At 45.7% G+C, this 19,166-nt stretch overlaps 2 protein-coding genes across 4 annotated transcripts in view; one reads left to right on the top strand and one right to left on the bottom strand.

Annotated features, from left to right (window-relative positions):
* Window positions 1-9,659, bottom strand: part of MTR (5-methyltetrahydrofolate-homocysteine methyltransferase) — a 357,506-nt gene extending 347,847 nt beyond the window's left edge. Inside the window, exon 1 of one of the 2 annotated variants that reach the window (XM_029593902.1) lies at window positions 9,407-9,659. In XM_029593902.1, coding sequence (XP_029449762.1) covers window positions 9,407-9,638 — 232 coding nt within the window. In that variant the 5' untranslated portion in view covers window positions 9,639-9,659. Of the gene's footprint in view, window positions 1-9,135; window positions 9,315-9,406 lie in introns of those variants that run through there. The other variant, XM_029593903.1, reaches the window with a different exon arrangement.
* Window positions 9,660-9,998: 339 nt separating this feature from the next.
* Window positions 9,999-19,166, top strand: part of YIPF4 (Yip1 domain family member 4) — a 77,167-nt gene continuing 67,999 nt past the window's right edge. The window contains exon 1 of one of the 2 annotated variants that reach the window (XM_029593906.1): window positions 9,999-10,372. Coding sequence is in view for 1 of the 2 variants with exons in the window: in XM_029593905.1 (XP_029449765.1) it covers window positions 10,294-10,372 (79 nt within the window). In the remaining variant the exon portion in view is untranslated. The remainder of the gene's footprint in view (window positions 10,373-19,166) is intronic. The other variant, XM_029593905.1, reaches the window with a different exon arrangement.

The following is a 19,166-nucleotide window of genomic DNA, read 5'->3' as shown; positions in this document are numbered from 1 at the left end:
AATAACACTTTCCAAGTGAGATATTTAAAGTCACAGGAGTGCAGAGGTTCGAAAGGAGGTTTCATAAGACGACCAAGAACCAGGTTAAGGTCCCAGGATGGGGCCGGAGGACGCAAGGGCGGCTTTAGATGGAGCAAGCCCTTAAGAAAGCGTGATACTAGGGGTTGTACTGAAATAGGATTACCCCCAATACCGTTATGGAAGGTGGCTACCGCACTGACATGCATTCTGATAGAAGAGGTTTTAAGACCTGATTCAGAGAGATGCCATAAATAGTCCAAGAATTTGGAGATTGGACAGGAAAGGGGATCAAGGGACTGAGAAGTGCACCATGATGTGTACCTTTTCCATTTGTATGAGTAAGACTTTCTTGTGGAAGGCTTTCGTGAAGCTATCAGGACCCGAGAAACGGAATCTGAAAGGTTGAAAGGCTGAAGGACTAACCTTTCAACATCCATGCCGTCAGGGACAAGACGTGGAGGTTGGGATGGAGGAGGCATCCGTCGTTTTGAGTGAGCAGATGCGGGTCCTTTCCCAGAGGAATGTGCCTGCGGATGGAGAGATCCTAGAGTATTGGAAACCATACTTGGCGTGGCCAGTAAGGTGCTATCAGGATCATGGTTCCTCCGTCCTGGCGTAGCTTCACGAGAGTCTTTGACACAAGAGGGAGTGGAGGGAATGCATAGAGCAGACCGGTTGTCCACTTGAGGGAGAATGCATCCCTCGGCCGAGAGTGCTGGCTCCGAATGAGAGAGCAGTAATCGTCCACTTTGTGGTTCTGAGGGGACGCAAAGAGGTCTATGCGGGGAGAACCCCACTTGTGAAACAGAGAGGTCGCTACCAGAGGATCGAGTGACCACTCGTGTGGTTGGAAGACACGGCTCAGCTGGTCTGCCAATACATTGTCTACTCCCGGCAGGTAAGTGGCCCTGAGGTACATGGAGTGGGAGAGGGCTTCCGCCCAGATCTGCGCAGCTTCCTGACACAGAAGGAAGGAGCCTGTGCCTCCCTGCTTGTTTATGTACCACATGGCCACTTGGTTGTCCGTCTGGATTAAGATTATCTGATGAAAGAGATGATCTTTGAAAGTGCGGAGCGCATAGCGGATTGCTCGAAGTTCCAGGAAATTGATCTGGTGTTCGGCTTCCTCTTTGGACCATAACCCTTGGGTTTGAAAGTCGTCCACATGGGCTCCCCAACCGATGTGAGAAGCGTCGGTGGTTAGGATTACTTGCGGATCCGGTGGAAGAAAGGGTAAGCCCTGAAGGAGGTTGACCTGAGTCGTCCACCAGGTTAAGGATAGGCGCAGCGCTTGTGTGACTGTGACTATGGAGGACAGAGGCTGAAAAGCTTGAATCCATTGGTGTCGTAGAGTCCATTGTGTTACTCTCATGGCTAGTCGGGTCATGGGAGTGACTTGAACCGAGGATGCCATGTGCCCTAGGAGAATGAGGAACTGGCGAGCCGTGGCAGTGTTCTGAGACTGGAGCTGGCGAGCCAGGGACATTAGGGTGTGGACCCTCTGAAGAGGAAGGTAAGCCTTTGCCTGTAAGGTGTCCAAGTCTGCCCCAATGAAGGATAAGGTTTGAGACGGGACTAAGCAAGATTTCTCGTAATTGACGAGAAACCCTAAGGAAAGGAGTGTTTGAATTGTCAATTTTAGGGAGGATTGAGCTATCTGTTGGGTGGAGGCCCTGATTAGCCAATCGTCCAGGTATGGGTAGACGTGGACACCTTCCTTCCTTAGGAATGCTGCTACCACTACGAGACATTTGGTAAAGACTCGTGGGGCAGAAGCTAGACCGAAAGGGAGGACACGGTATTGATAATGGTCGTGGCCTACTAGAAACCGCAGATATTTGCGATGGGATTGTGTGATCGCAATGTGGGTATAAGCGTCCTTGAGGTCGAGAGAGCACAGCCAATCCCCTCTTTGTAGCAGAGGGAGCAGCGCGCCTAGGGTTACCATTTTGAACTTCTCTTTTTGAAGGTATTTGTTGAGGGCTCGAAGGTCCAAAATGGGACGTAGTCCCCCTGATTTCTTTGGTATTAGGAAGTATCTGGAATAGAATCCCGTGCCTCGTTGAGAGGGAGGAACGGGTTCTATAGCATTTGATTGCAGAAGAAGGGATACTTCCTGTTGTAATTGAGCCAAATGGGTGGATAGACTCCACGCTTGAAGAGGCGGGGAGTCTGCTGGAAGAGTTATGAAGTTGAGGTGGTAACCCTGTGCGATAATTGTTAGCACCCACTGATCTGAGGTGATCTGCAACCAAGGTTGTAGAAAATGGTACAGTCGACCTCCTACAGGGATGTCCGGAAGAGGGGTTTGGCATGTGTTCCCTACAGGGGAGTCAAAGGCCAGCCGCAGGCCCAGGAGGAGGGGCTACAGTAGGCCTTTGTTTCCTAGGCTGACGCGGCTGAGGCCTAGTAGAGGATCGAGCTGGACGAGGCCTGGCCGATGGAGGGTAATAACGGCGTGGTCGAAAGAATGACTTCTTAGAGTCTTTCTTTTGCGGTTGCTTGGAGGTCAGCTCAGGTGGGACAGATGAGAGTTGTTTCAACGTCTCATGGTGGTCTTTTAACTCCGCCACAATCTGCTGAATTTGCTCTCCAAACAAATTATCGCCTAAGCAGGGTAAATCAGCAAGACGATCCTGAACCTCTGGGCGAAGGTTGGATGATTTTAACCAAGCCCAACGTCTGGCTGAGATGGCTGTGGCTGAAACTTTTGTGGAAGCATCGAATATGTCGTAGGCAGTCCTAATCTCGTGCTTCCCTGCCTCAAATCCCTTGTGAAGAAGGGCTTGAAGCTGCGGTTGGTATTGGTCTGGCAACGTGTCAGCATAGTCTTGCATCTGCTTAAGGATGGCTCTGTTGTACTGAGTCATGTAAAGTTGATATGAAGCTATGCGTGAAATCAACATAGCTCCATGATAGACTTTCCGTCCAACACTATCTAGGAACTTGTTGTCCCTGGTAGGTGGGGTAGAAGAGTGTGGCTTAAGACGCTTGGCCTTCTTCTGCGCGGACTCAACCACAACAGAGCGATGATCCAGTTGAGGTTTTTGGAAACCTGGTGCTGACTGGACAAGGTAGGTGGAGTCAGCTTTTTTGTTAACTGGGGACACTGATGAAGGAGATTCCCAGTTTTTCTTGAGCAGATCCAAAAACACCTGGTGTATAGGGATGGAAGCGATGATTTTTGGAGCATCCAGAAATTGAAGGAGTTCCATCATCTGGTGTCTGTCATCAGCTTCAGATTGTAGTTGAAAAGGTACAACTTCTGACATCTCTTTCACAAAATTAATGAAAGATAGATCCTCAGGAGGAGATCTTTTTCTACTCTCTGTAGGAGATGGTGGCGAAGGCAAATCTGTGTCAGAAGATGTATCATCATCATCACCCCAGGTATCGTAGGGATCAAGTGGGGCTTGTAGCCCTGATGGACCTGGCTGAGGCTCTGAAGGCATCGATGGAAACCGAGGTGGAATCGGTGCTGTAGGTGGAACCAGAAATGGCATCGATGGCTTCGGTGCTGCCGATGGAATCGGTGCCTGGCGTGGAATGGATGGAACCGAAGGATATATTGGTGGAGATATACCAGAAGGCACCGATGGAACCACCCCGGAAGGGGGAATCCGGAACGGTGTTTCTCCTGCCGATGAAAATCCAGTCGGAGACGGTGGTGTTGTCGATGGTACTGGAATCACCGATGGAAGGGCCGTCATGAGCGCCTCCATACGGCTCAGTAGCGGTGCTAGCGCTTGTATCAACGACTCGGTGGTCGGTTCCCTCCTCGGTGGCGAAGCCGGTGCCGGTGTCGGTGGCGGCACTGGAACCGGTGCCGGAGACGGTGCCGATGGAGGTTGCAATTTCTTCATCGCTTTCTCGATGGCCTCCTGGACCAGCCGGTCCAGTTCTGCCCGGAGACCAGGGGTAACCATACCCGGCTCGACGGGAGAGGGAGGCTGAGGCAGGGCCGGAGGGACCACCGTAACCGGTGGGATCACGGTCCCCGCACCCCGGGAGGGTGAGGGTTTCCTCGATGCCGGCGAATGAGACGTGGAGGGTGTCCGGTCTGTTCGCGGCTTCTTTGTCGGTGGCTCGGCTTGAGCAGAGGTCGATGGCTGTGGATCCTCGACAGGCCAAGACTTGTGCCGTCGATGGCGGTGCTTTTCCTTCCGATCCCCTCGCCCATCCGGGGAAGGGACGGGAGTCGACGGCCGAGAAGCGATCGATGGCGGACGGTCACCGGAGGGTTGACGATGATGGTACAACTTCGACGGTGCCGGTTCCGATGACGTCGATGCTATCGATGGCGTTGGGGTGGGTGCATGGAAGAGGAGCCCCATCTTCTCCATCCTGGCTTTGCGACCCTTGGGTGTCATTAAGGCACATTTGGTGCAAGTCAGGACATCATGCTCACTACCCAAACACATTACACAAACCCTGTGGGGGTCTGTGATGGACATAGTCCGGGTACAATCCGGACAACGGCGGAACCCCGTTGCCATGGCCTGAAGCCAAAATTTAGGCTGGGGATCGGTAAGTGCCAACAGGCCTCAAGGGCCAAAATCGACGGTAGTCGATGGAAAAAGGCAAAAAAAACTTACCGGGTTCCGTAAGATGACTAAAAATTTGTCGAAGGGAGACCCCTGAGGGGCAAATTTTCTTAGGAAATTAACTTCCAAATTCCTGTCAGGAACGTGGTTAGAGAGCTCCTTTCACCGCGTGGCAACTGCTGCGCGGAAAAAAGAAGACTGAAGGGAGACCCCTGCTGGCTGCAGGGTCAGTGCCTTGCTGGGCATGCCCAGTAGGGGCCAGTCAAAGTTCTGTTTAAACTTTGACAGAAGTTTTCCGTGGTGGGCTCCATCCTCGATGTCACCCATTTGTGAGGACAACCATCCTGCTTGTCCTGTGAGAATGATCTTAGACACTGATGGATAAAACAAATTTCCATCAAAACTGAAGGAAAGCATGAAATTTGTTTTTCCTTATGCTAAGAGCACTAACAACCCTCAGCGAACATGAAGTAGCATTCATTGTTATATTATAGAAGGGTTTTAATTGATTCTAAGATCACAATAAATGAGCATCACAACTGCTTCTGATTATATGCAGTCGTTTTTTTAAATCTACTTTGAAATCAGCACACCATGGTCTTCATTCACTAAGACCTGCTCATCCCCTCGCCAAATCTGTGTCCATGGGGAAAAGAGCTTAGTGAATCAGGAATCACATGTGCTAATTTTTTCTTTAAACACCAGAATTCGCTAAAAGGAAGGGTGACTATTCTGTGGAAAGATCCTCAAGTAGCAAATGATACAATCAGACACCAAGAAAATATGGCAGAACGATATAGAAATTGTACTGTTGCCACTAGTTTGATTAAAAAGAACTTTAGGCACATCTAGACATGTTGACTATGGGGTAGATTTTCAAAGGGGTACGCGTGTACGATACGCGCGTACCCCCCGAAAACCTACCCCAAACCCCCCTGCGCGCGCCGAGCCTATTTTGCATAGGCTCGGCGGCGCACACAAGCCCCGGGACGCGAGTAAGTCCCGGGGCTTGCATGGAGGGGCGTGTCAGGGCGGGCCGCGAGAGACGCGCGTTTTGGGGGCGGGCCCAGGGGCGTGGTCGAGGCCTCCAGACCAGCCCCCGGGTTGGGTGATGGCGCACCAGCAGCCCGCTGGCACGCGCAAATTTATGCCTGCTTTCCGCAGGTGTAAATCTGCAACAAAGGTAGGGGGGGGGGGTTTAGATATGGCCGGGGGGGTGGGTTAGGTAGGGGAAGGGAGGGGAAGGTGAGGGGAGGCGGAAGGAAAGTTCCCTCCGAGGCCGCTCTGATTTCGGAGCGGCCTCGGAGGGAAGAGGCAGCTCGCGCTGGGCTCGGCGCGCGCAGGTTGCACAAATATGCACCCCCTTGCGTGTGCCGACCCCGGATTTTATAAGAAACGCGCACATCTTATAAAATCCAGTGTACTTTTGTTTGCGCCTGGTGAACGAACAAAAGTACGAGCTCGGGCAAAATTATAAAATCTACCCCAGCGTGTATAACACAGGATGGAATGTCAGAAGCAACCTCACTTTGGAACAATGTAAGTATTAAAAAGGGCATTACTAGTAAAATTGAGAGACAAGATCAGATCCAACATACCCTGCCTTATGAGTGAACTTCATTCTTGTCAAGGTATGCGCAAAAATAACCCATTTGAAAACATTACCCCAAAAGGTAAAAGGACTTGAAAACGGAAAATGTCATGCCTCTATATCGCTCCATGGTGAGACCGCACCTTGAATTCTGTGTACAATTCTGGTCGCCACATCTCAAAAAAATATAGTTGCGATGGAGAAAGTACAGAGAAGGGCAACCAAAATGATAAAGGGGATGGAACAGCTCCCCTATGAGGAAAGGCTGAAGAGGTTAGGGCTGTTCAGCTTGGAGAAGAGACGGCTGAGGGGGGATATGATAGAGGTCTTTAAGATCAGCAGAGGTCTTGAACAAGTAGATGTGAATCGGTTATTTACACTTTCGAATAATAGAAGGACTAGGGGGCATTCCATGAAGTTAGCAAGTAGCACATTTAAGACTAATCGGAGAAAATTCTTTTTCACTCAACACACAATAAAGCTCTGGAATTTGTTGCCAGATGATGTGGTTAGTGCAGTTAATGTAGCAGGGTTCAAAAAAGGTTTGGATAAGTTCTTGGAGGAGAAGTCCATTAACAGCTATTAATCAAGTTTACTTAGGGAATAGCCACTGCTATTAATTGCATCAGTAGCATGGCATCTTCTTAGTGTTTGGGTAATTGCCTGGTTCTTGTGGCCTGGTTTGGCCTCTGTTGGAAACAGGATGCTGGGCTTGATGGACCCTTGGTCTGACCCAGCATGGCAATTTCTTATGTTCTTACATCAACTATTTTTCAAATATCAATTTACCTTTTACCTCATAATTCTAGAAACTTATTTGCTCTTGCCCCTTCCCCCAAGTTGAGTTATCCGTATTATTCTTATGCAGCACTACTGCATACACTTTAGGTATAGTAGAAAAATAAACTATTTTTTGCACATAATTTCAGATGCCTCCTTGTTAAAACAATTAATAGTCCCGGTCAGAATTTGGCAGTTACTTTCTGCCTGGATACCTTTAAGCCCCCTTAATGCAATGTCACCAAGAGCCTGATGTACTAATATGGTCTTCCCATTTTATGTCACTGGTAAAAAGGCTAAGTACATCTGCCCTCATGTTATCTAACATAGAAAGGATGGCAGAAAAGAAAGAAATGGTCCATCCAGTCTGCCCAGCAAGCTTATGGTAGTATCTGCTGCACCATACAATTCACCCCCATACTTATCAGCTTCCCAGACCATCGAGCCAGGGGCCTTTTAGGTTGCTATTTGAGTCCAATTCCCCATCATCTCTTGCCATTGAAGCAGACAGCAATGATGAAGTTGCATCAACAGTATGATTATTGGTTAACGGTAGTAACTGCCATACCAGCAAGTTACCCCCATGCACTCTTTTCTTCATTTCCATCTTCTAACTCTTTTCCTCTTTTCTCCCTGCTGTTGAAGTAAAGAGCAATGATGGAGTTGCATCAGAAGTATCAGGCTTATTGGTTAAGGATAGTAACCACTACACTAGCAAGTTACTCCCACATACTCTTTCTTCCATTTCCATCCTCTATACCAGTGGTTCCCAACCCTGTCCTGGGGACCCCACAGCTAGTCGGGTTTTCAGGATATCCACAATGAATATGCATGAGAGAAAATTTGCATGTTATGGAGGCAGTGCATGAAAATGCAAATTTTTCTCTCATGCATATTCATTGTGGATATCCTGAAAACCAGACTGGCTGGGGGGTCCCCAGGACAGGGCTGGGAACCACTGCTCTAAACTTAAGGGATACACAGTGTTTATCCCATGCCCCTTTGAAATCTTTCACCGATTTAGTCATCACCACCTCCTCCGGAAGAGCATTCCAGGCATCCACCACTCTCTCCGTGAAGAAATATTTCCTGACATTGGTTCTGAGTCGTCCTCCCTGGAGTTTCATACATGCCCCCTTATTCTATCCAATGGAAAAGATTTGTTGATTGTGCATCATTAAAACCTTTCAGGTATCTGAAGGTCTGTATCATATCCCCCCCCCCCCTTCCTCTCTTCCAGGTATACATTTTTGTCGCCCTTCTCTGAACCGCCTCCATCCTGTCTCTGTCCCTTTTGAAATATGGTCTCCAGAACTAAACACAATACTCTAGGTGAGGCCTCACCAATGACCATTACAATGGGATTATCACCTCCTTTATCTTATTGGTTATTCCTTTCTATGCAGCACAGCATTCTTCTGGCTTTAGCTATCACCTTGTCACATCACTTCGCCTTCTTCAGATCTCTAGCCACTATCACCCCAAGGGCCCTCTCTTGCTTTGTGCAAAACAGCCCTTTATCCCCCATCACATACAGCTCTTTTGGATTACCACACCCTGGATGCAAAACTCTGCACTTCTTGGCACTGAATCCCGAGGTACCACCATTCAAGCCTCCTTAAATCGCATCTCATTCTCTCTACTCCTTCCAGAGTGTCCACTCTAATGCAGATCTTAGTATCATCCGCAAACTTTTCCTTCTATCCCTTCCGCAATGTCGCTCACAAAGATACCGGGTCCCAACACAGATCTTTGCAGCACTCCGCTTAACACGGTTCCCTCTTCAGAGTAGGTTCCATTCACCATCATTTGCTGTCTTCTATCCGTCAACCAGTTTGTAATCCATGCCACCACCTTGGCGCTCACTCCCAAGCTTCTCATTTTATTCACAAGCCTCCTATCCGGGGGCCGTATCAAAAGACCAGTAAGGAACAGAAGCAAAATTTAAACCTGGGCTTTGCAAAACAACTGAACTTCTGAATGATAAAACGTATAATGTTTTAAATGGTTATATCCAGTAGAGTGATCAGCTTTGAAGAAGGCAAACGAAGGGAAGCCTTCGGATACCGCCCTCAAAATATCATTTGTACGTTGCCTCAGACATACCAGAAGCAAACTGGTTTGGCAGCTCGCCATCTCTCTCCCTGCTGCAATTAGCAGCCTCTACATAAAAGCTCTTAGGAACAGCCCGCGCCTTACATGAGCCTTTCATGTTGCTCGTGGGCTGACCTCTTCTCCAGCCTCTGAATGTGGGGGAGGAGCTACACCCAAAAGCAAACGAGGAGAGAACAGCTAAGCGAGACCAAAGTACAGGGGAAGAGCGAACTGCCTCAACTCCTTCGTCCGATCCCGCCTTTCCGTGGCCGGAGGAAAGGAGCTCGCGCCGCTCTTCTTCTGCGCGCACGTTCCAGAAAGCAAAACGCCTAGGCACGCGGGCAGCGCCCGTTCAGTGACGTCACAGACGCTTTACCTGCTACATGCGTTTGGCACTGCTCGTGGATAGTTGGGGACATGGTGTCGCGGGGGACTCCTGCGGTGAGGACAGACAAAAGGTAACCAAGATGGCGACAAAAGCAACAGCGAGGTACCGCGAGCAACAACCAAGCGGCGAATAACCTCGGTCCCGTGTGGCTCTGCTTCTCAACCTTTGACAGTCGGCGAGGAACAATTAGAACTCCAGAGACACATGGAGTTAGGCGCATGCGCCACCAGGACCAGACTACTATCCTGGTCATACTGTTGCCGCCTCCTATAGCTTAGGGCGTGTATTAACTCCCTCATTGCCAAGCGCTGGGCAGCCAGAACGGCGGAGATTCAAAATGTGCTGTTTTTGTTTTACTTGAAAACATGAGGTTCGAGAATAATTACAGAGATGAATACATCAGTAACGTTTAGAAATATAACAAAGATGATAAAGATCGGGATCAGCCAATCGGTAACATTTACTAAAACAACCTATTAGAACACTCCTTACAGCAAACCAATGGCAAGAAAGACTATCTTGGCTAGACATTTATAAGCATGAAAGAGAGCTACAACCAATAAAAACCTCCGAAAGAAGAGTAAGGTTGCAAGTCGGCCAATGGTCTGACAGGGATTTTTTTGTGGTGGCTCCGAGGTCGGGGAGGTTTCATGTTCCCTGAGCAGTGTGGGAGTGACGTAATGGGGCCGCCTATGTCACGTCATTCCTGGCTTTTTGGCGTAACGATCGGCGATTAGCTCAGCGCGAGCTGAAGGGAGGGGGCAACGACTCTCTGTTTCCGTCTTCGTCCCGGGAGACCGAGCCCGGTCCGATACGTCCTAGGCGGTCGGCTCCTTTTCCGGCTGACATCGCTGGTTTCACGGCGACTGAAGGATATGCAGGCCCCGAGCCCGCAGCTCTATGTCCCCGGTGGCGGCGGCGACTTCACTTTCGTCTCCTCCGCCGACGCGGAAGGTAAGAGGCGGAAGGGCCCAGGGGTGCGCTCTCTTTCTCTGGTGGGGCCTGTATTCCTGAGATGAGGATAGTTGCTGCTTTGGAGTTTGAATAAAGCCAGTATAGGCGAAATCTGTTACTCCCCCTGTCTCTACAGAGCGCTGTTTAAGGCTAGGACGGAAGTGCTCTAGCTCATTGTTATGGAGTTTTTGGGTTTTGGGGTTGTGCTTATAGGGAAATAATTTTCTGTCTGATCTCTTTAAGTGTTATAAAATGAATTTGGAATAGGGCGGATGGAAGGGTTTCTGTGTGATAATCGGAGCCATGCGCGACCGATCTCTTAATCCTTGATTACTAATCTAAATACCATCCTCACGGACCCCGTTTTTCCTTTGTAAACGTAGAATGGGGGGAGCTTTAGAAAATCTGGCCCTTTTACTATTGTTGAAACTGAAATGTCAGGCGGGTGGGAATGGAAAAGTAATATTCGGAATCTGTTGTTTTCTGAACATGCAGTAGCTGGATGATGGCTCTGTTAATGGTTGATGTCACCTGTAGAAAAAGCAAACAAACATCACGTGCTTCACTTTTCAGTGTAGTGAAGTTTAAACGATATCAACCCAGCCACCATAAGTTAAAAAATTGAAAGTCTCATGTCGTCCTAGGGTCATGTTAAATCTTAATTCCACTCATAGTTTGAGGTCTGCCAAGTGTAATTGGTATGGAGAAATGTAGACTACGATTGGGACAGTAATAATAATGATATAGTAAGGAATTTGATTTAGATATAAAGAACAGATGAATACCAAGTCTAACATTTATTATAATTCTGGTCACTCAAGCTATTTAAGTAATATCAAACATATATATAATAGATTATACAGAAGGATTGACACAGTGGATCAGAGAAGGAACCAGTGCCAGGACTACTCAATAGACACAGTAGGCATCTGCCTAGGGCCCCTCTCCCCCAGGTTAACTGACATAGTCTATATAATCTTAATCCCTATCACTGATCCCACCTCCAGCACCCTGAACTTCTGGAACAACTGCCTTCTCTCCATCAATAGTCTACTCTCAAGTCTCAATCTGGTTCTTAACACTTCCAAAACAGAACTGCTAGTTATCTCTCCTAATGACCACAACCCCCTCATCAGCAATCCACTCTCAACATTAGTAAACCAGGTGAGAGACCTAGGAGCTACTCTTGACATCAGAATGAACTTCAAAAAGTTCATTAACAACACCACTAAGGAATGCTTCCATAAGCTACATGTTCTAAAACAGCTAAGACCTCTCCTATACTTTCAGGGTTACCATTCAGTCCTCCAAGCCATACTGTTTTCAAAGATTGACTATTGCAACGTGCTTCTCCTCGGCCTTCCGTCCTCCTCAACCAAACCACTACAGATGCTTCAAAATGCCTCAGCCAGGATCCTTACAAACTCTCGTCGTAAGGACCACATCACACCAATCCTTAAGAACTTACACTGGTTACCCATCAACTATAGAATACTGTTCAAGACCCTGTCCAATCTATCATCAATCCACACTCCAACTCAAAATACCACTCGAACTCCACGCTTCTGCAAGACCAATCAGATCGGCATACAAAGGATCTCTCCAGGCTCCCCCTAATAAATCCACTAGTCACACCACCATTCAGGAACGAGCCTTGTCCACTGCTGGACCATATGAATGGAATCTACTTCACCCCAGAATTTCGCCAGGAACAATGCCCTTTCTCCTTCAGAAAGAAACTGAAAACTTGGCTGTTCATTCAAGCCTTCCCTTGATGGATCACTCCACAACTAGCGAGAACACTCACCCCTTACTTTCACAGTCTTCCGTCTTCCCCCCTCTCCCCCCCATCTCCTGGATCGTTCCTGCCACAGTTCGATTTTACATATCAGGCCATTGTCTAAGCTAGTATCATACGCTGATTGTTACGTAGTTTACACTTGTTAGTGTTATGTTAAACTAATTTCTTTCGCTCTTAATTCTCCTGTACTGTAAATCCCTGTTCAGTGTAACTTTTTATTTTATTTTATTGGTTACCTCTGGTTACGCTGTAAACCGGTACGATAAGACCTTCATCTTGAGCATCGGTATATTAAAATAATTTAAATAAATAAATAACAAACGTTGGGGGGTGGGGCTCCAGAGGGTCTTAATCTGCCACTGAGGGGGGCTATTACCCCAAAAATCTTCCAGTTTAAAGCTGAAAAATGGACTATTTGGCTTCACAAGAAAATATTGTGAGCCTTGAGCTAAAACCTCAATGTTCCCTGTTAGCTGTGCAAGGGTACAAGCACACACAGGATAACATGGCATGCACAAGAAAATAGAATGGTGTTTCAAAGAACACTGTGCACAAGCACTTGTTTGTGCATACAGCCCATAAAAAAAATTAGAGGGAACATTGTAAGCCATGGAAATTGAAGATTATAAAATTGAAATGTCAAAGATAGCAATTGTATGGGATTTTAAATATACAGCATTAGACCAATAGCAACAAACCAGTGAACAGTAGAAAAATTAATTTTGATTTTTCTAGCTTAGCTTTTCTAGTATAGATAACTAGTGGAGAAATAGTACCATGAATGGGATTTTCTCCATTTTTTTAGTCCTTTCTCTTTTCCCCTCTAGTCTAGCCGTCAGACTGACAGTCCTCAACCAAGAGTCATGAATGCTACTTACACAGATTTCCCAGCTGGTCCTGATAGCAGAAGCTGGGCTTACTAATTAAACTCAGGTTTCTGGCAAGGCAGCACACAGCAGTGGATTTTGAAATGTATTTATTTTGTGATGGGTCTGGTGATTATATAGCTAAAACTGGATGCCAATCAGAAATCTTTGGGAAGGGTTGGCCCCAGTGACTCAGTATCAGCAAAACTTCCATGTGAAAGGTCCCTGGATTGATACTTGAGTCAGGTCTTCTGTTCCCTGTGCGACTGGGGAAGTTGTGAAGACAACGTTCATAGTCCCCAGTCAGGGAGAATCATGGTAATTGCTCAAGGGTGACACCTGCTGTCCCGATCCAGGGCTGATGATTGCAGGATTCCAGAAGGAGCCCTGGTGCATGGCCCCAGGCGCTGGGCTATCACTTGATTGGCTAAACTAGATACAGTGGCTATAGAAAGTCTACACCTCCTTCCAAAATGTTGCCGTACAGCCTGGAAGTAAAATAAATTAAACAAGCGTTTTTTCTGTGTTTTCACACATTTTATCCTACAACTGCCAGGAGAAAAATATATTCTAAAATTCCTTAGAAAATGAAGTAGAGAAAAAAACATGAAGGAGGTGATCCAAGGTGGTGGCTTGATGAGAAAGTGTATGTCTGCAGTTTTCTTTTTGAGCAGTTACCTTTTTTACTTTTCTTGCTCAAACAGAAGGATAAAGTCAAAGGGCATGTCCCAGTAGTGCCCTGTGCAAGCTCCACACATGAAGCGAAGATAGGGGGCTTCTTGCAAGAGTATTGGGAAAGGCATCCAGGGGAACCTGGGGCAGCGGGTGTTGAACGAACAGCCCTGTAGCAAGACATGGAGACTTCTCTGAGCCTGGGTGCACCAGCGGTTCTTCTTCCTCCAAACTGCAAGGTTACTAGCAGAGAGGTTTTGTCACTGCAAGGAATGCCAATAGTCATGTCAGTTGCTGCAGCAGCTAGGGGATTGCTCACGTTGGACCTCATGGGAGCTAGGTCTGGTAGAGAGATGAATGGTGAAAACTTGGCAGTGGGATCCATATGGGGGAGCCCAGAAGTTTGATCAAAAGTTGGAACTGGTGGTGTAGGAGGACTCACCCAAGTACCTCTGCTGACAGCGTCTGTGGACTGAGATATGGGGTAAGCTGTGCTGGATTGGCATCTGTGTCTGCAGCACTTGCTGAGCTTGTCATCAGACCCACCTTGGCGAAACCGTCCAACATAACAAGTAGAAGGAGGTTAGCCTCTCTCTTGAGCAAGCTGTAATTTCATTAGTGATTTCAACTAAAGATATCCATCAGTGGATGCAGTCCGAGGTCTCCCTAAGCACCCAGGTACAGAAGACAAGATTTGTAACAGCATGTTACCACCTAGATGGCCGCCTTCCAGCATAGACTGATGCTAACTTGGAAAGTGGAAAATTTAGAAAACCATGCAAGGTACCTGAATATGTATGCCTTAAATGTACCTATAATTAGATCCAATTCTTCATCCGAAATATTTAAGAAATATATTTGGAGACCTTAAGAACTCCAGCTGAAGCACTTTCGACTGTCAGTAGGACTAATTTTTTACCAAGTGATAAGTGGGCTGAAAACAGTCCCTCTAGCAGACCATCTGTCTGACAGTCCTGACTTATACATCTTCTGGAAAAGTAGGTGGTGAGGAAGAACTAAACAAGGGAATGCTGCTTGTCGCCTTTGTGTTCCTCCAGGATCAGAATTCCATTATGAGACTTTTTTTCGGCAATGGGTAAGCTTTATTTCATAGCCAAAAATGTAGTTTTATTTATTTTGGCATTTCCAGATATTTCTAGATCTACATAAGAATATAAGAACATATTTCTTACAATGAGCCAAGCAGCTCTTGGAGCAGTTTCTGATTTTGTTTTCCTTGTAGTCTGATGCAAAATGTTAAATATATATATTTTTTGTGAGCCATCACAACTTAGAATTTTCCTGGATTCTAAAAAGCTGGAAGAGCCTTATGTGAGGTATTAGATGATAGGAAGAGTTGAATTAGGCTGTCAATTAAAATGTGATGCTCTCCCCTCTAATACAGTTTTCTTTTTTTCCATGTAAATATTACATACATGCATCTTCCCCTATTGTGGTCTATCGAGACACATCAACTTTTTTCTTTGTATTATGTTAGATTTATGTTGCCTTTTTTTATTTTTAGATTTCTTTGTTCCCTAGTGCCAATTATTGTAAAAAGCTTGGTTGGATAAGTGTTCTTCTATAGCACTCCTAAATACTTAGAGCTTTAATGTAGCCAGTAGCCTTCAAAAGCACACATCTAGTCAATTGGCACTACTTTGTTAAACTGTACTGATTCACGTGATAATAGGATAAAGTCAGCAGTTCCTGTTCGTTGTCTTTGCGCGGTGATGCATTTCAAAGCAAAGACTCAACTGTCAAAAGAAATCTGGAACAAAGTTGTGGAAAGACACATGTCTGGGGATGGGTATAAAAGAAATGCAAAGACCTTGAATATCTCTCAGAGCACAGTCAAGATGATTATTAAGAAGTGGAAGCTGACTGGTGCCACAATACCATGCCTGGATCATGCTGTCCCTCCAATCGGGATGACCAAGCGAAATGGAGACCAATCAGGGAGGCAACTAAGAGGCCAGTGGCAAATTTGAAAGAGCTGCAGGCTTCCATGGCTAATACTGGACAAAGTGTACATGCAACAATATCTCAAGCATTTCACAAAACTGGCCTGTATGATAACTGGCAAAAAAGAACCTGTTATTCAAGAAAGCACACTTTAAATCCTGATTGAACTATGCAGACGAACACTTGAGAATGCTGTAGCCATGTGGCAAATCTTTTTTTCTGGTTTGATGAAACTAAAATAGAACTTTTAGGTCTACCTGCAGAGTGTTATATTTTGTGCAAACCGAAAACAGCACATCGCACAGAGAACACCATCCCTACTATGAAGCGTGGTGGTGGTGGCGGCAGCATGTTATGGAAGTGTTTCTAATCAGCAGGGAGTGGAGCACTTGTTAGAGACAATGAGTGGAGGAAAGTACAGAAAAATCCTTGAGGGTAAACCTGCCCTCTGCAAGAAAGCTAAACTGGGAAGGAAGTTCACCTTTCAGCATGACTGACCGAAAACACAAACCACAGTTACAGTGGAGTGATTAATGAACAAAAAAGGTGAATATTCTGGCATAGTCAGAGCCCTGACTTCCATCCAATTGAAAATCTGTGGCATAACTGAAGATTGCTGTCCATGGTTTCCCCAAAAAATGACAGTTTGAACAGCTTTGTAAAGAAGAGTGATCTACTCTAATAGACTTGCAGCTTTAATTGCTGTCAAAGATGCTTCCACTAGCAAGAATGTTTCCTGGAGCTACTGATAGCTTTTGGAGGGGATGAGGTGAGATAAGCACTTGCCTACGTATGTGGTGGCAGTGCCCGGGAGTGCGATGGTTTTGGGGTGAAGTTACACAGGAGATAGCGAATATCTTTGGATCTCCTATTCATATTACTTCTCATGTTGGGTAAATGGGTGAAGTCTGGAATACCTGGGAAGTATCGTGATTTGAGTCAACATTTACTTGATACTGAGCTCATGATATCCACCTTTTGGAAAAGAAATCCCTGTTTTGGATCACTGGAAAGCCCATCTATGAGAGCTGGCTATCCTGGAGCAGTTGCGATATGTTTTAAAGCATGAGCAGTTCAAGTGTAGTCAGACTTTGGGAGTGTTTCTTGATTATTGTCCATCTCAGGGTAGTGCTTGAAGCTGTTCTCTGTGTCTTTATCAGGAGTTCATATTGCCTGTATCTTTTTTTTTTTTTTGTAATATTTCCTTGTATGTTTAAGTATGATGTGCATTTTATGACTTTGTCTCATCTCATGTATGACTTGAAAAGTTTATAAATAGTTCTGAAAAAAAAGATGCTTTGTCCTTATTTACTCGAGGGGGGGGGGGAGTGAACTGGATTTTGTTTTTGGATATTTGCCTTATCCCCCCAATAAAAAAGTTTTGGCCCTGAAAGGTGTGGAGTATGGTAGGGTGAGTGGGAAACCAATCCTCATTTAAATGCATGCAAGTCTGATGCATTGACACCCAATGTGACTACTGTTCAAGAAGGTGTAAATTTTGTATAGCCATGTATAGAGGGGGTTGAGGCCATTGGTGCCAGGGTACCACTCCTGGGTCTGACTGAGCTGAAGCCCCAAAGGAGCAGAAAGAAGCTGCCTGACCCAGAAAATATCTCCTAGGAAGAATGCTTTAATTTATTTTTTTTTGTAAGTCTTATTGGATTTTTGCCATTCCAAAAGGAACTAGAATTCAACTACAGTAGCAATAGTGCGTAAAAAAAAAAAAGTGTGTCCAAACTGGGCGCAAGTTTTTTGAATACACGCACATCCACCTGTCCTGGGTGCTCGATGCAACAGGCAAATGAGCTGCCACACTAAAAGGGACGTACAATGGGGTAGTGATTGTGTCCCTAGCACTCTGCATCGGGCGCCCAGGAGAAGTGGCTGTGCATCTAGAACAGTCTGGCCAGAGCTCCCTCCTACCACCAGCAATGTTCCAGATTGGTCCTTTTCACTGACATGTGACAGTGAATGGACCAATCAGCAGGAAGTGCAGGAGTGAATAAATTAATATCTAGTGCCTGACACTTTATATTAATATATTCATTCTTTCACTTACTGTCAGCAGGGGTTCAGACTAGGCCAAACCTTGGGGATAATGCTTTCTGTAGTTCCCTCAATGACAAGCCAAAGAAAGCAGAATTTTGTTTTTCTTTGTTAAAGCATGCGGCGCTCAAGGGCTTAATGCCTGCTCCCGCACTGAGAGGAGAGGATCACCTTGCTGGTGGCTGAAAGGGATCAGTAAGGTTTTGTTTTGTTGTTTTGTTTTTTTTTGCTTGGGACATTGTCTTTTTTAAAAGTATTAGGGCAAAGTTAACTATTTGGGAATATTATTTAGTGTGTTTGTGCTTTTAATAGTCCGTAAGGCAGTGAATAAACAAGTTAGACTGTTTGTATTTTTAAATAGTCAATAAGGCATCTAGTAAGCAGTAGGTAGTGTGTGCCTCAGGTATCTGTATTGGGACCCTTACTTTTCAATATATTTATAAATGATCGGGAAAGAAATACAACGAGTGAGATAATGAAATTTGCAGATGATACAAAATTGTTCAGAGTAGTTAAATCACAAGCAGATTGTGATAAATTGCAGGAAGACCTTGTGAAACTGGAAAATTGGGCATCCAAATGGCAGATGAAATTTAATGTGGATAAGTGCAAGGTGATGCATATAGGGAAAAATAACCCATGCTATAGTTACACAATGTTATGTTCCATATTAGGTGCTACAACCCAAGAAAGAGATCTAGGCGTCATAGTGGATAACACATTGAAATCGTCGGTTCAGTGTGCTGCGGCAGTCAAAAAAGCAAACAATGTTGGGAATTATTAGAAAGGGAATGGTGAATAAAACAGAAAATGTCATAATGCCTCTGTATCGCTCCATGGTGAGACTGCACCTTGAATACTGTGTACAATTCTGGTCGCCGCATCTCAAAAAAGATATAATTGCGATGGAGAAGGTACAGAGAAGGGCTACTAAAATGATAAGGGGAATGGAACAGCTCCCCTGTGAGGAAAGACTAAAGAGGTTAGGACTTTTCAGCTTGGAGAAGAGACGGCTGAGGGGGGATATGATAGAGGTGTTTAAAAATCATGAGAGGTCTAGAACAGGTAGATGTGAATTGGTTATTTACTCTTTCGGATAATAGAAAGACTAGCATGTGGCATATTTAAAACTAATCAGAGAAAGTTCTTTTTTTACTCAAAGCACAATTAAACTCTGGAATTTGTTGCCAGAGAATGTGGTTAGTGCAGTTAGTATAGCTGTGTTTAAAAAAGGATTAGATAAGTTCTTGGAGAAGTCCATTACCTGCTATTAATTGTTGACTTAGAAAATAGCCACTACTATTACTAGCAACGGTAACATGGAATAGACTTAGTTTTTGGGTACTTGCCAGGTTCTTATGGCCTGGATTGGCCACTGTTGGAAACAGGATGCTGGGCTTGATGGACCCTTGGTCTGACCCAGTATGGCATGTTCTAATGTTCT

Source organism: Rhinatrema bivittatum, chromosome 3 (genome assembly GCF_901001135.1).
Source record: "Rhinatrema bivittatum chromosome 3, aRhiBiv1.1, whole genome shotgun sequence".
Lineage (NCBI taxonomy): Eukaryota > Metazoa > Chordata > Amphibia > Gymnophiona > Rhinatrematidae > Rhinatrema > Rhinatrema bivittatum.
Note: the sequence above shows the minus strand (reverse complement) of the source record. Positions and strands in the feature narration are given on the sequence as shown.